General features: G+C 40.2%; 1 protein-coding gene across 1 annotated transcript; it reads left to right on the top strand.

Moving 5' to 3' along the window:
* Window positions 1-2,664: 2,664 nt before the first annotated feature.
* Window positions 2,665-15,755, top strand: vap (vascular associated protein). Its single transcript, XM_014974096.2, has 11 exons — window positions 2,665-3,325; window positions 5,690-6,067; window positions 6,392-8,146; window positions 8,725-8,813; window positions 8,940-8,998; window positions 9,919-10,082; window positions 11,128-11,293; window positions 11,377-11,568; window positions 14,082-14,303; window positions 15,367-15,526; window positions 15,601-15,755. The coding sequence occupies exons 1-11, from the start codon at window positions 3,283-3,285 to the stop codon at window positions 15,673-15,675; spliced, it is 3,303 nt and encodes a 1,100-aa protein (XP_014829582.2). The 5' UTR covers window positions 2,665-3,282; the 3' UTR covers window positions 15,676-15,755.
* The last annotated feature ends 824 nt before the right edge of the window (window positions 15,756-16,579 follow it).

Genomic DNA, 16,579 nt, shown 5'->3' with positions numbered 1-16,579 from the left:
TGCAAATAAGATAATCTTGTCCAATATACCTTTAAAAATAAGCAATTTGTGGTGCTACTGTAACTAGTACATTGTTTATAGTCAGTGAATAAGCCCCTTAAGCAGCTACTCAATATTACAGGATGTGACTGATAAGATAGGAATAACATGTGCCATTTTTTTTTATGATCCAACGGTTATACAGTGAATCCAAATCATGTAGGACATAGAAAACAAACTGAGACTGGGAATAGAAGCTCACAGGGGACTCCGTCAGACGTTCCCACCAGACCCTCACAACACGTTTGGGCCTGTCAGGTCTGACCGGCTTCCTCCCCCACCACCGGAGTCAACTCGCCACCAGGCAGTGGTCAGTGGACAGCTCCACACCTCTCTTCACCCGAGTGTCCAAGACATGCCGCCGCAGACCCGATGATAAAATAACAAAGTCGATCATCGAACTGCGGCCGAGGGTGTTCTAGTGCCAAGTGCACATATGGACACCTTTATGCCTGAACATGGTGTTTGTTATGGACAATCCGTGACGAGCACAGAAGTCCAACAACAGAACACCACTCGAGTTCAGATCGGGGGGGCCGTTCCTCCCAACCAAGCCCCTCCAGGTCTCACTGTCATTGCCCACGTGAGCATTGAAGTCCCCCAGTAGAACAAGGGAGTCCCGAGGAGGGGCACTCTCCAGTACCCCGTCTAAGGACTCCAAGAAGGGTGGGTAATCTGAACTGTTGTTCGGCCCGTAAGCACAAACAACAGTCAGCACCCGTCCCCCCACCCGTAGGCTGAGGGAGGCTACCCTCTCATTCACCAGGATAAACCCCAACGTACAGGCGCCAAGATGGGGAGCAACAAGTATGCCCACTCCTGCCCGGTGCCTCTCACTGCGGGCAACTCCAGAGTGGAAGTATGTCCAGCCCCTCTCAAGGAGAGTGGTTCCAGAACCAGAGCCATGCGTCAAGGTGAGGCCGACTATTTCTAGCCGGAACCTCTCACCCTCACACACCAGTTCCAGCTCCTTCCCCACCAGAGAGGTGACATTCTACATGCCAAGAGCCAGCTTCTGCAGCTGAGGATCAGACCGCTAGGGTCCCCTCCCTCAGCCGCCACCCATCCCACACTGCACCCGACCCCTTGGCCCCTCTCACGGATGGTGGGCCCATGGGAGGGGACTTATTAGCTTGACATCTTTAATTATTAACCAAGTTAACAGAACACTTTCACTAATTCCAAGGCCACTTCATTAAACTCTATCATCAGTTTGTTCTGTTAATTTTTTCATCGTCCTTATCTCCTTGGAGATATTGGTGCCACTTCTCTGATTCCCTTATAAACTCTGATCCTCAGCTTACCTCGTTCAGCTGAGTCTGTTTTTTATTGGAGGATTCCTCTTTTAGTTTTGTGCGTAAAGTTTGAAAACAGGTTTCCTTCCTTCATTGCTGGAATATTGCCAAAATAAGAAATATCCTGTCCAGGAGTGATGCTGAAACCTAGTCCATGCATTTGTAACCAGCAGACTGAAATACTGTAATTCTTTGCTATCAGGAAGTTCATAAAATACAGCCAAAGGCCTTCAAATGATCCAAAATGCTGCTGCAAGAGTTATGATAAAAATTAAAGAGTGATCACACTTCTCCTATTTTAGCTGCCCTTCACTGGCTCCCTGTTAAATCCAGAATAGAATTTAAGATGATCCTTCTCATGTACAAAGACCTTAATAATCAGCTCCATCTTACATCAGAGATCTGATTGGCCATTTGTTCCCAACAGAGCACTTCACTGTCAGACTGTAAGTTTCCTGCTGCTTCCTGGAGGTTGCAGCAGTAGAATGGGAGGCAGACCCTTCAGTTCTCAGGCTTCTCTCTTGTGGAAGCGGCTCCCAGTTTTAGTCTGTGAGGCAGACACTCTGTATACTTTTAAAACTAGGCTTAAAACTTTCCTTTGTAATAAAGTTTACAGTTAGACTGAGCAATTTCTGTATTTATGCTGCTATAGGCTTAGGCTACAGGAGGACAAACTTACCACTTGCTTTAATTTCAACAATTAACTTGTTCCATAGAAACTAAACCTGATCTGGCATGCTGATTGGCTGTGATTCCTTCTTGGAGGCATATTGCTGCCATCAACTAATCTAATCCCTTTCCTGCTACTAAGTTTTTACTTTAATAAACATAAAAAAAATCCTACATCAGTTCATCTGTTTCTTCTTGTCCAGTTGTTCTCTCTTCTCAAACCAGCAGTTGGTCTTGGCAGATGGCAGATTAAAGGAGAGTTTTTCCTCTCCACTGTGGCTCCATGCATTCTCAGTATGAGGGATTGCTGTAAAGTCAAAGTGATTAATACTACGTGCTTTGTTTCTTTTCTGCACAGCAATAATCGCCATGGTAACATATGTGACAATTATTTTGTGAAATCGGATCTAGGTTTAATTAAGCCAGGATATCCGGAAAATCCCGACTAAATCCACTATCCCGGTTTTGTGAAACAGCCCTCTGATCAGTTTCATGTGTTGCTTGAAAACAATTGAAATCAACTCATTAGGGGCTCAAAGATTTAAATGCAGGCACTTAATTAGCAAAAAAAAAAAAAAGAAAATTAAAACACTCAAAATGAGTGATGGATTTTTATTTTTATGTATTTATTTATTTATTTATTTTGAGAAGCGGGTGCGGTTGTTTTTTAAAAAAACCAAAAACAGTTTGCTTATTAGTCAAAATAGAGGTTACAGACATGAGGGCAGCGGGGATTAAATTAAGAGTAGAGAAATGTAGAGAAATGCTCTGATTGGTGTTTTCAGGTTGGCTAGTCAGCAGTATTCAGGAGATTCAGACGCTAATGAAGTCCCTGCTCTAACATCTCACTGCTTCCTGCAGTAAACTCAGACTTCCTGCAACAAGTTAACTATGGTGTAAAACATCAGCATCTGTAGCGACCAGAGGATCCCTTTCTCTCCTCTGTGGAAATCTCCACGCACCTTAACGACGCAGCCGCAGCCTGGAGGCGCCGTGAAGCTCATCATTGTAGCACAAGTTGCTGACCACGCAGGGCGCTGCGTTTGACTGACACACGTGTATGTGATTAGATGACACAGGGAGGCTGCGGGGCTCCATTTGTCCTGCAGGGGAAATGATGATGAGGATGTTAGAGGAGGGGGGATTGTGACGCCTCTCTGTCCTCCGTCCACAGGAAGACTGGATGAAATTGATTCGGGCTTTGCGCAGTTTGTTCGTCCTCATCGCAGCAGAAAGGAAAACGGGCTGGTTCTGTCTCTGAAATGTCTCACCGCTGGAAATGCAGCTCCACGTTTGTCTGTTGCTCTTTTTCTTTACAACAGGTAGGAACTGCAGCTAGTCTAACTACTAATGCGAATCTGCAGCACTCGCCATATGGACATTTTAGACTAAGACAGCAAGAATATACATAGTAATTTGTTACTATGAAGAATTTATGTTAATTTTATTGATGGCCTATTTTTTAAATTTTATTTCAGTCTTTGTATTAATGCCTGCTTAGCAACGTAGGTGTAAAAATAACCAAAGGAAAGGTGGTACAAAAATATTTCAAATGTCTCTTTGCTGGTTTTAACGTTTGTTTGTTTTTTAATGCCTCTAGCAATATCGTCAAGGACGTGAGTAAAACTGAAGGGGCAGGGGTGGCTTAGCCCCCCAGGGTAGAAAGCCATTTACCTGCTCAGTGAACTGTTTTAGTAGCTATTAACTGTATAATGATTACGTGCTATCTACTGTTTTCCTTTCTCTGGAATTCCCCCCTGCTTTTTTCTCCTAAATCGTTAGGATGTGACTAATTAAATCAGACTTGTAAATGGATTGAATGGATACCTGTGTAAGATTCAGCAGAATGGGGCTCTTTTATTGGGGGAAGAAAACATGATTCAAAATATATCTTTTTTTTTTAATTCAAGGGTTTTAAACAGGGACAGTGAATTTTATTATTTGGAGAATTCTCATAAGACATGTTGGCTAATGTTCATACATACTATGGGAAACCTTCATATCTCGAAACTCAAATATTTACTATATTTACTCATCCTGAATTCTGAAATCCAGGATAAGAGACAAAGCGAGGCGCCATCAGTTCATCCTGACTTTATCCGTTTCACAAAAACCAAACCCGTTTCAGGAGGTGCAGCATGTCGGGCTTAAGTAATTCAGGTGAATGTGCAGCAACAGATTTTTTTTTTTTCAGCAAATCAAGATATCGATCACAAATTCACTGATGCAGTGCCAGACAAATTGCACATGCCATGCCTCACACCAAATAAACAGCATCGTTTATTGAAGGATAGTGAGGAACTGAAGCACATCATACTAAAGACAAACACTGATGCTACCATAGCAAACAATAGCAGCTTGATTAAATACACAGTTAGTGCAGACAATTCTTAGCTAAAAATGTCATAATCATACCTGTCATCTCCTAAACAACTATAAACTAATAAATGAACAGTGCAAATCAATATAATAAGTTAATCTGGCAGCTGATTAATTCCTGTTGCTCTTTTTTTTGTTCCACATCTTATCGATATTTATACAGAACAAACATGACGGGTCAAGATTAAATAACGTTTTGTAGTATCTGGGGAATATGTGGATAAAATGTTGACTACAATGTGCAAATGACTTACTAATAACTCAGTTGCTCCCTGCCTATGTTGGTCCCAACATAGGGACCAACATAGGACCAACATAACCCAGTGGTTTAGCGCACCTGGATCAAACGATGGCTTATTAGAGGCCTAGAAGAACATTGGCTTGCTGATGGAGTTGTTACCAGGGAGAGAACTAAAACATGCAGAATGCTGGCCCTCCAGGACCCACTTTGGGTACCTTTGGTATAACCTATAATTCACTTCCTGTTTGAGTTGTGATGCTTTTTTGTTTTGAAGGGACAATTTCTTGTTTAACTGTCAGTGCAAAGGCTTAACGCAATCAAAAGACAGAAGAGAAGATGAGTTATAATGGAGCTTATAAAATGTATCTTGCAGCCCCCTGGACAGAGACAAAAGGATGTTTATGGAGTAAATGAATAAGTAAATATAACCAAATTGAGGCTTTATTAAGACAGGATATCTGGAAAATCCTGGCTTAATATGCTATCCTGATTTTGTGAAGCAGCTCTGATTGCTAAATCTTGGATGTTTCTGGTAAACGACCTGAGCCAGTGGTGTAAACGGTTTGACCTCAAGGGCTGGTTTCCTGCATGCTTTAGCTCTTTGTTTGGTTCAGCACACCTGGATCAAATGATGGTTCAGTCATGGGACCTCTGCAGAATTGTGGTGAGGAGAGAGATATGCCACATTCAACTTTGTGTTTCCTGGGATTTTTCATATCTCGATCTGAATAAAATTGAAACTAAGGTGTACAAAAATGCCACAAATCATACACTTTTATTCTTTTTTTTTATCTCACATTTTTGCTTTGGTCCTTATGACCATAGGATCAATCGATTTAAAAACTTGAATTGATTATGTCAACCTAAAAGCTTGCTTCCATCCAAACAGATATTTATAGATATCAGAATAAGGACTATAGCTTTAGTTCTCCTAACATAGCCCAGAAGAAGTCCATGACTGTAGTTCTTTTATGTAAGACCATAAATGAGTTTTTCTTCTCTTTTTTTCCTAAATAATTACAAATGTTAGGTTTCATCTCTAATTCATCTGGTTTGTTCCTTCCAGATAAAGCTGTGATGTTGCACCAACACTGTGGTGGAAATGTCACGTTGGACCAAGAACCTGAAGGCCACATCACTCTCCTTTTACCTGAGTTCTTTAACCACACCGGCAGCCTCAGCCCCATAAGCCAGCAGTCGGAGGAAAGGTTACCACTTTCAAATTGCACTTGGCTGTTGGGCATTCCTCTGAGGAAGAAGCTACTTTTACAGTTAAAATGGACAGAAAGTAATTGGAGGATCTCACTGAGATGTGTTGAGGAAGATCAGATCCTACAAAGTCATGGGGAAACAGTATTGCTCTCTGACTGTGATGAAAACAAAGCTGTCCTCAGTTGGACAGGGCCAAGAATTTCCTCAAATTCAATTCATCTGACTTATTGTGGTGAGAAAACACATTCCTCATTTACAGTTTAACCACACTGCCTTAGTTCATGTGAGCCTTTTCTGGTACTAATGAAGTTTTCCATGCTTTCTTCCTAGCTCTGGTTGCATTAAATGTGTTTTTGCTGCAGTAGCGATGGAACAAGTTTATTCAGGCTTAATCTGGGTGTGTAACAAAACATCCAGTGAAAATGTTTTCACTTAATGTGTTTGTTGGAAACTTATCACACTTGCTGTGTTGTGTTGGGGGAATGTTGTGATTTTTAACTCTCCATCCTCACCCTCTCTGCCCCTCTGTTTTTCTGTGTTCTTCCTGGTCATCTAGTTCAGGAAGCTGAGAGAAATTCTTCGGAGGGCCAGTCAATCCATGAACAGCAGCAGGACCATACTGGTTGGTTGGTGACGGAAGCCTCCAATAAAAGCATTGCCACATATGCTCAAAGGGTGGTGAAGGGTACAGCAGAGGGCAGAGGTCGTGTCCATGAAGGGCAAATTTGTAGTTTTGGCACTCGCTCTGCACCTAGCACCTTCTCTCAGGACAAGGAGCTGCTGCAGCCGACCTCATCCCAGTGGGGACTCCCAGTCGCTGGGAGAACTGATAGGGAAACTCTCCCTCTTCCTGAGGAAAAATGGAACAATGAAGCGGATACATCTGGAGCGACTCACCTCGCTGACGCTCCCATGACTGCCATAACACACCCATATTTTCAGCCTGCAGTCAGTACAGACAGCAAAACAGAAAATCCTACTGGCCTGACCCGAGTGCAAACTGAGACATCCTGGACAGACACGAAAGTCACTCTTTCCATTACCACAGATTTACAAAGATCTACATCTGGAGAGACGATGAAGATGGAGAAGTTTGTTACACAGATGGATGGACATACAGATATGCAGACCAACCAAAGTATTTCCAGTTTCAGTGTCTTTAATTCTTCTTTATCTGGGATATTGACGTCTGACAGCAGTACCTCAATAAATCCACACGGTGGTGCTGTTGATCAAACTCCTGAGAATAAACAAGCTCACTCAGATGGATTTTACACAGCTTTCAGCTCCATCACATCCTCGAAAACGGTAAAATCCTCCATCAAACAGCATGACTCAACCAGCACAGAGCCCTCTCTGTCATCACCATCTTCCTCACAGGGCTCCAGTTGGGCTCCTTCACCCACCACCCGCATGGTAGAGATTCCCACTGGTGTGGAGACTGCTTTACCTCATCCACACACAGCTCAGAGTGACTCATCTGAGTCTGACATTAGTTCTCAGAGAGCTGCTGTGAAGTCAACTGATGGGCTGGACAATACGGATGGGTTTCATACAGTCATCCCTTCCACACAGAGTCAGACAAAGTCTCCTGAAAACATGGAGAGACTCTCTCATTCCCTGCATTCCTCCCCCATCCGGACACAAACACCTGGAATAGACACACAAACGTCGACAGAAGGAATGCAAAGAAGTGGGACTAATTTGTACATCACCACAAACGTGATGCAAACTATGTTTAACGAGGATGGATCTTTTTCTACAAGCAGGCCAGCACAGATAATCAAATTCCAGACCTCATCAGGTACAACAACTATCAGACAAATGCATACACCATCATTTAGTGAAACTTTAAACTCACCCATGGATTCATCTACTCCTTCATATGGGTTCCAAAAACAAACTGGGCTTCCTGATGGTACTCAGGTGACTTTTCCCTCTTCGATGGCTGAATCCTCCATGGACACAAGCAGCATGAACCCTAAAACTACGTCTGAATCCTCAGAAACCTTTCATCTGTTCCCACCGTCTTCTGCTACAGTCTCTCCAAACAAACACGTTACTACTGAAAATACACCTTCGCACCCGGTGAAATCAGATAGTGGCGATGTGAAGGGGACCACATCCTGGCAGTGGTCTCCAAGTGGCACGATGAAGCATAACCGTCAAGGTGGACCTACTCAGGCCTTTCATCCCAGCCAACAGAACCATTTTGGCGTCACATCATCAGTGTTAACCCCTTCATTTAAGGGAAGTTCAACAAAAAGTCCCATCTACTATATTATTCCAAACCAACCTGCTACCGTTAGAGGTGGGTGATGGTCAGTTCGCTTCAGTCGTTTCATACCTTGTGAAGTTTTGGTCGTTTGTAACCAACTAGCCAAACCTTTTCAGCATGATGTTACTTCCTCATGTGTCAGTTTGTGTCTGCCAGGGGAATGTTTTGCTCGCAGTTTAACAAAGAATGCTTTCCAGTTGATTACTTTTAGTCTTATGACCTCAGTAAATATCTATTAGAAGAAGATCACAGTAAGTTTTTTATTTGATCAGGGGTCATAATTTGCCATATTTAATAAGTCAATCAACCCAAGTCAGGGTGATATCTAAAATCAGTGTGAAAAGAGAGGCATAGAAGGTTTTCTAAAAAAAAAAAAATAATGCAATGAGATTCAGGCATTTTTGACAATTTTATCTATACAATTCATGAAAAATGTTCATAAAGAAAAATAGATTCTTGATAACTAAATCTGAAGTTGAAAGGGACAAAATTACTGTTCAAAGGCACGAAATGAAGGTATGAACCAGTAAAGAGATGCCATCAGAGTTCACTACTGCTTATAATTTATTGTATTAAACTAAATGTTGAGATTATGACACTTTTCTGTCTAGTGGAATCAGTTGAGCTGCTCCTGCAGATAATTGTAGAAGAGCCTTGTTCCACTTTGACTGCTGGTCTGGAGGAAGACATGATGCCATGGGTGAGAAAGTGTACTCAGACAGTGTTGCAATGGGCACAAATAAACACATTTAGATAACAAAGTACCTATCTGACTTTAATTTTTTCTGCTTCTGCCCACCTCCTGCTTTCCATTTTTTTATTTTAGTTGGAGTCCTACCTGCAGAGAGCACCGGGCTTCCGTAAGCTGCTGGGAGTCTGGAGCAGGTGAGCTGATTTAGTTAAAGGTAATTTTTGGTTCCTTCCCCCCCCACAACAAAATAGTTTTTCTGTTTTTGGAATAAAAATAGACTTTTATAAATTCTTTGAAGTTGAATTTTGGTCAAATACCAGTTAAAACTACTGGTAGCCTCTTGGCCTAACTCTGCAAGGATACACATCTTTCAGCCCTTAACAGAATGATGCAAGGAAATCCTCTAGAGCAGATTTACCATTACAGTTCATTATGATGTGTGTTCAGCACTAACCAGCAAAAAAAAAGCATCCTACCTCACCAAACTTCATTTTTAATGTTTTCCCCAGTATGCTGGGGAAAACATAAAAAATATAGTTTGGTTAGCAAAATCTGCAGAGTTAAATCAACACTATGCCGAATCTATTTGGTCCTTATCAAAATTGGTGTCAATTTAAATCTTTTCACAGTTATTTCAACAAGAAATTGAGTAATTTTAACACTTTAAAAAGTTATAACTACTCAAACTATTGTTGAAATAACTCTGTAAGAGTTAAATTAATGCCAATTCTAAAAGGGACCAAATAGACTCAACATAGTGTTGATTTAACTCTGCAGAATTAGCCTAAAGAAACACCACCATCTTGGTGACTTGCCTCAAAGTTTTGTAATGCCCATTCTATACTTATGTCTTAATCACGCATGTTTGGCATCGGTTCAAGGTGTGGGCACAAACAATGGCATTGAAAGTAGGTTTTTGTGTCTGGTGAACCATCATTGTGGTGTTGGTGTCATGACCCTGGGCCGCACGGCGGCTCACCATGCAGCTCATCCCAACCCAACACAACATGTGACTTTTTTTTTCTTTCTTTCAACTGGGAAAAAGGGTTACGTTGGTATATAAGTGGGTGAAGGTTGCATAGGCTGACATTTCTGTGTTTTACTTTTTCCCCAGTGGCCAGGCAGTGCAGAGCCTGGTTGCGTTTCAAACTAGTGAGGCTCTGCAGTGGCTCAGTGTAAGCGGAGCCGCGTCACTGCTGGAACAAACAGGACTAGCTCAGGCTGTTCACCAGGGGAAGATGTTCAGATCATGTAGGATCACCAACATCACAGTTGGAGGTGAGCAAATGCACCACTGACTAGAGCTCAGTGTAAGTTGTCTTCCACATGTAGTTTCTCCACATTCAAAAACAGCTCAGAAGTTCATCCCTTAATTCCCTGAATGAATTCAGTGAGCTACAATTGAACCTGTGTGAGTTCAGTTGAACCGGCATGATAAAGCTCCCGATTCTTTCATGAAAAATCAGATTATTGCACCTGGTCTAAGGGACTTCTTTCCAGAGTCATTAATGCTGTGACTGGCAGGAAAAGATGTGATGTCGCTAGTCGTCATTCAGAGAATGTGTCTGAACATATTTCAATTTCCTGCCACTCCTTCATCAGCTATGATCTGGTTTAGTTTATGTTCCTGCTATTATCATGCCAAACATATTTGTAAGACGCTTGAAGTATCAGTGAGGTGCTTTGTTGGTTCACTGTGTCATGATGATGAATGTTGCTTAAGTATCCTGCACTTTATGATTACCTTCCGGCTACCATCCTGCATACTTTTTGTTTGGACATCTTATTTAAAATACCTTTAATAGACAGTTTTATATATAGTTACTGGTTTATTCACTTTAGAGGCCCATGTGCAATTTGATTGATTTGGAAAAGTTTTGCAATTGAGTGGCTAAATATTACCAAGATTAGACATTTCATGGTTACAGACTCCAACTGATGTTTGTTGAAACATCTTTTCAGTTCACCGTTCAGGTTTCTTTGAAGGGTGTTTGTATTTATGCTCTTCACCGAACAGTTTTTTTTTTTTTTTGTTTTTTTTTGGAGGGGGCGGGGGGGGAGTTTTCAGTTGATTTTCCATTTACGTCATATTTAAGGTGGGAAATCTCTTAAATCCATCAACCCGGAATTCTAGCATGTTTTACATGTTTGTTTACATGTTTGTTTACATACCAATACGATAAATTTAAAAAGAAATTTAAACTATTTAAGTCGTTATCAACAACCACAATCAGTTAGAATCTCTTAGTGTGACCTGAATCAGATTAATGTGGACATTTGTCCCCAGCCTTTATCTTTCAAACATGTTTTTGTTTTTTTCCAGGCCTGCAGGGCGACGTGTGTAACTGGTTACTGCAGTGCCCATCCGGGTACAAATGTGTCGTCCAGCCTGGCACCACCAACTACAGCTGCTCCTCCGCCTGCCGCTATGACTACTGCCACAACCACGGCATCTGCACGCACCATTCAGGGCAGCTTCCAGTCTGCCGGTAGCCTCATCAGCACACTGACACCTTCCTTCCAGTTATCAGACAATATCTCTGTGGACTGAGTGAGGTTTTTTTTTCTTTAGTTGTCTTGTAGGGGATGACTTCTGGTACATGGGTCAGAGGTGTGACATGAGGATGACCAGAGCTCGGCTCATAGGTGCATGTCTCACCATCCTACTCATTATAGTGATGCTTATTGGCATTTTGGCTTGTCTGGCTGTGCGGCGCTATCGAGCCATTCTGATCCAGGCAAAAGTGGACCAAACTCGCAGCAGGTATTCAGGCACCTATGATACTTCATTAATGATTTCTTATAATCTACACCAACATTTACGGATTCTTTTGGGGAATTTTATTGGTTCATTTATGTTTAGAAATAGATTTAATAGATTTGCATGTTAAGAGTTCTGCTAGTTGGCATACTGCTAGCAGGCAAAGCTCATATTTTAAAACTAAATTAATATCCTTTGAACTTTTTCTAGTCCATTACAATACAACCACAAGCTTTGATAAACTTTCACAAAGTCACATATGATTGAAGGGTAAGGAAAATTATGTAGTTTGTCTTTCCTACTTTTTTCTTTCTTCAAGTAGTGGTGAGTTGAACATTAGTAACAAGTGGCATCATGAAGACCGAGGAACACGGCAGGTGGGTCAGGTAGAAAGTTGTGGAAAACCATATTACTTGTGCACTCCAAAAATCAGGCTTCTAAGGAACAATAACACAGAGCCCGACTGTAAATAGAACAACTTTAAGATTTCTTTCTACAGATTGCTGTAGCCCATGTAGGAAATAGAGCAAATATGTGGAAGGCAGTGCTCTGGGGCCTCATGTACAAAAGAGGGAGCAGCTTTCATGCTGAATGTTTGCAGCAGGGATACATTATGAAACTTGCTGTTCACAAAAAAAATCAGATGCATAAAACCATACGTAGACTTGTCACTGCACATGCTGCCTTCATAAATCCAAATTTACAGTGAATTGGATGAAGCTACATATTTCTCCACCCCTAAATGCGTATGCAAATTAGTATAAATACCCTTAAATACCTAACCCTTAACCACCTGAATAACCATGGCAACATCCTCCATTTGAGTCTGTTTCCAACTACAACCAATAGTAATAATGGATTTTATTTAAAAGGTACCTTTTAGGTTGCACAAGGTCACCTTTAAAATAAAAGCAAAACATTTAAAATAAACAAAAAAGGAAATTTAGAGATCAATAAAAGACAAAATGCTTGTTTGAATCTGAATTTTCAGCTGGGATTTAATTTTTTTTTTCCAAGAAGGGAAAGAAAAGCACATCTTCAGATCAGGGCAGATTTTTACCTTCCAGAAAACTGCAAACGTACAGCCAGAGCTGCATTGGAACAATTTAGATCAAAGCATGTAGATGTTTGTTTGGCCCAGATAAAGTCTGGGCATAAAAGTCATACAGGCAAGATTGAAAAACTCTGCAACTGACCCAAATGACCAGAGTTATTTTGTAATGAATTTCTGTCTATAGATGTGCAAAGCTGCTAGATGCATGCCCCCAAAGCCCTGTAGCTGTTATGGTAGCAAAAGATGTTTTCACAAAGTATTGAGTTCTGCTTAGAAAAGAGTGGCAGTTGGATATAAAACCTACTATTGAGATTAGCTAGATTTCAGTGTTCAGTTACTTCTCAAATCCTAAAAGTCATAGAGTTAATCCAGATAATTCTTTTCAGAATTATCTAGATTTTGAGAAGATAAAATATTCTCTACATCCAGAGAAGATTTTGAGAATCAAGGGTTAGTCCTGCTCTAAATCTAATCTGTATCTCAATCATTCTGTGGGTCAGAAGCTGACAGGTTTGGAAACCACTGCTTTTAATAGTATTTGACACACCTTTCCAACCCCTGGCTCAGATTAAACTCCATATCTAATTACAGCCAAGATATTGCAATAATAATAGACCTGCAGTTTTCAAAATGAAATTAGTGATTTTACTGAAATAATATCAACTCCCTGTACATCCAAATGAAGGCAAATTATGTTAAGGATATTTTTAATGCTTAGACAAAGAACAAGTAATTCAATCTCCAGAAATTTCAAGTAACAACTTTTTTTTCTCAATTGGACACAAATTGTTCAAATAAACACTTCATGAATGTATTCATGAAGTGAATTGCCACCAAAAATTGACTTAATACCAAGAACTTGTCATTATTTTCATGAAGTATTTTTTTCATCGAAATAAAGTCAACTTTAGGTATTTGATTCCTTTTGTTGTCGTACCTCTTGTTCTCTGACATACGTCCCCAGTCAGTTCTTGCATGGTTGCTGCCTTGGGAAAGTCTCTGTATGTTCTATGTATGAGATTCACAAATGCATCTGGTATAGAAAATCAGGTAAAAACGACCAACAACTCTGCTGAGATTAGATTTCTCTATATATTCCGGTTTACATAATTTCATCTCAATCTACGGCTATTCTAATGCCAAGAAGTAAAGCAAATGCTTGAGTTTTGTTTTTCAAAATAAAATGGATTGTCATTCTTTGAGACAACAGTGCTGATCACCAATTTAATGCTTTCTCCCACTTTATAAATGTCTTTGAAGAAAAACCAGCTCTTTGTTAAAAATGTAGTAATGACCTTTAATGTTCCAATATTATAAAGACCTGGTCATTAAATGGTCAATAGAGCGAAATGAAAGCAGTTTAGAAATTAATGGAAAAAACTGACTTGCAGATTTACACAAATTATACTGTACTTAGTGTAATTTTACATTGTGACGTCTATTACTACTTATATGTGTGCAGTTATCGTAGGTTCAACCATTTCGATGAGCTGTCGGGTCGGTTCTGGCTGCGTTCATGGGCCGGATCCGCGGATTCTCTGGACAACCCTGCCTTCATGCGGTCGGATGAATTACTGCATCTGCAGGCACTTGACCGGCCTTGCTGTTACCACGACGACACACTGTCCCTTCCTTCCACTTGCCCCAGTCATGGGATGCGTATCAACACAATTTACCCCCACAGGTAAACACACACACACATTCAACATCATCCACCATCAACAAATCAACAAGACAAGCAAATAAGGCATCCAGTTCCAGGTGAAGGATTACACTACATGGATGTGTGTGTTTTTAATGTGGGTATTAAATTCATAGTTTAAAAAGAGAGTGCACATTAAACATGTTTAAAGTTTTGAATTTGGTTTGAAATGGGTTTTTGAACATCAGCAGGCAGAAATAGCCGCATACTTTATCATCCCACAAACATCTGTTTCCCATCCAGTTTGATGAGTGTGTGTGGGGTCAGTGCCCTGTGAAAACACTCAGCTGTTCAGAGCTCACCACAGATATGACACAGGTAGACCTAGGATGGAGTCTGCTCAAAGCAAAAAGTGATGTACATGTTGTTCAAGTTAGAACATATAGAGATAACTCTGATAATACAGTCCAATTTTTATTCAATATATTTATTTACATAAGTATTGCATATATTGGTTACTAGCATTTATGAATTAAAGAAAAAATTGGCAGGATAGTAGGCTTTATTTTAAGATGGCTGAAATTAAGAGACCTTTATAGGTTTAGTTAAGTTGGTATTACTAATTCTATTTTTTATGGTCAAGTTTAAGGGACAATAACCCAAATATGCTGTGTCTTTATTACATTCCAGATGGTTATACATTCACTGGTTCCGAAAACCTCTGGAAGAAGAAGTTCTTCTTGGCTGAGGTTCATGTTGCTGTACATTGGTTGCATATCCCAACCAATGTACTTACCGTCCTGAAACATGAATACTCAACACATTTGCATTTACATAAACTGTCTTTCATCTTTCCATAACTACTTATTGAAAGTGCTCATCAGCTGCCTGTTAACTTTGTGTGCTAAGTGGTGAATAAAAAGTTATGCTAACTCTATTCAGAAGAATAAATCAACATTGAGTGATTCAAGCAGATACTTGATTATACTGAAACTCGTGTATCTGCCTTGAACATTTGTGGTTTTTCAGTTTTGTACCTTGACCTCAGATTGCACCAGTCAGTTCTTTGTGTAAATAACCCCTGGGCTTTGTGTTTACCCTGCAGCTCCCAGTATGGTTGGAGGGGCAGTGGGTTGAGCATGGGGGATGGTGTGTTGGACTCGGGGAAGGCCAGTGACCTGTCTGTGTGTAGCTGGCCTGTGGAACCCATTCACTGGACCCCGTTCCCACTTCTGCAGCAGCTGGCATCCCACAGGAATCCTGCAGTGAGTGTCTGTCCATGGAAAGAGTTTGTTAGAGGAGAAGATCAGATTTCATGATGTTTTTCCTGTTCTATCAGGTTAGGATGTCACGGCCGCGGTCCTACTGCGAAGGCATGGAGCTGGTAGACATGGGAAAGAGTTGGACTGCTTGATGACCTGAGGAGCAAGAAAATCTGTTACTGTTTTTATGTTAAACCTAAATGCTTTGTTAATAAAAGATGTAAGGAAATAATTTATGAATGTGTCATTTTTTTCCAAAAGAGAGAACATATTTTATATACTTGGAGAATTACATAATGAACCTATTAAAGGTTTATCTGAATGTTAGAATTGTAAAAACAGAAAGTTCAGAATATTTAAATTAAGCTAAGACAAAAAGCAGTTTGAGATAAACTGTGCATGTGTGGAAAATTATTTGCTTTGTTTGAAATGTTTCATAGTTTATAGATAAATCATATTTGGTTCCCATACCTTCCAGTGATGGAGAAAAACTTTTCCTCTTTGTCATAAAATGGCATGCTTAAAAATTGTTCAGAGAAGATTTTAGTCTTTTCCTAGCTCACTTTTTCACTTTTTTTTATTCAATCTTTAGTATTTTTTGCATATCCTAATTTAATGTTACTTATTTTACAAAAGAGGTATGAGCTCCTTTATTTACTTTGAAATATGTCATCTTTCCCAATCAGAAAAGATTACTTTTTCTTTTACTTTTTCTTCCATGTTTGGTTTTCAGCCCTTAGTCTGGTAAATTAAAGCATTACTGACACCAGTTGGTGAGAGGTGTGAAGCAAATTTCACAAAAAGCCATTTCATACAAATGACTCCGTTTTAAAACAAAATATGGTCTGATTCCTATTTCTTCTTGAATTATTCTTAAATAAACCAACAAGGTCTAGTTTTGACTGATTCAATGATGCAGAATACTCAGAATAATTTAAGTTAGGAAATTAATGAATTGTACAACCTAGACTGAATGAAGAAAAGTGAGTGTTCATTTAGTTCCTGTCTTGTCCCATCTGTCCCTTGTTTCCCCTGATTACCTTCCCTGGGTATTTA

The sequence above is a fragment of the Poecilia mexicana genome, unplaced genomic scaffold, assembly GCF_051168715.1.
Source record: "Poecilia mexicana isolate PSO_F unplaced genomic scaffold, ASM5116871v1 scaffold_2, whole genome shotgun sequence".
Classification (NCBI taxonomy): Eukaryota; Metazoa; Chordata; class Actinopteri; order Cyprinodontiformes; family Poeciliidae; genus Poecilia; species Poecilia mexicana.
The sequence above is the reverse complement of the archived record's forward strand: the minus strand, read 5'-3'. Positions and strand labels throughout refer to the sequence as shown.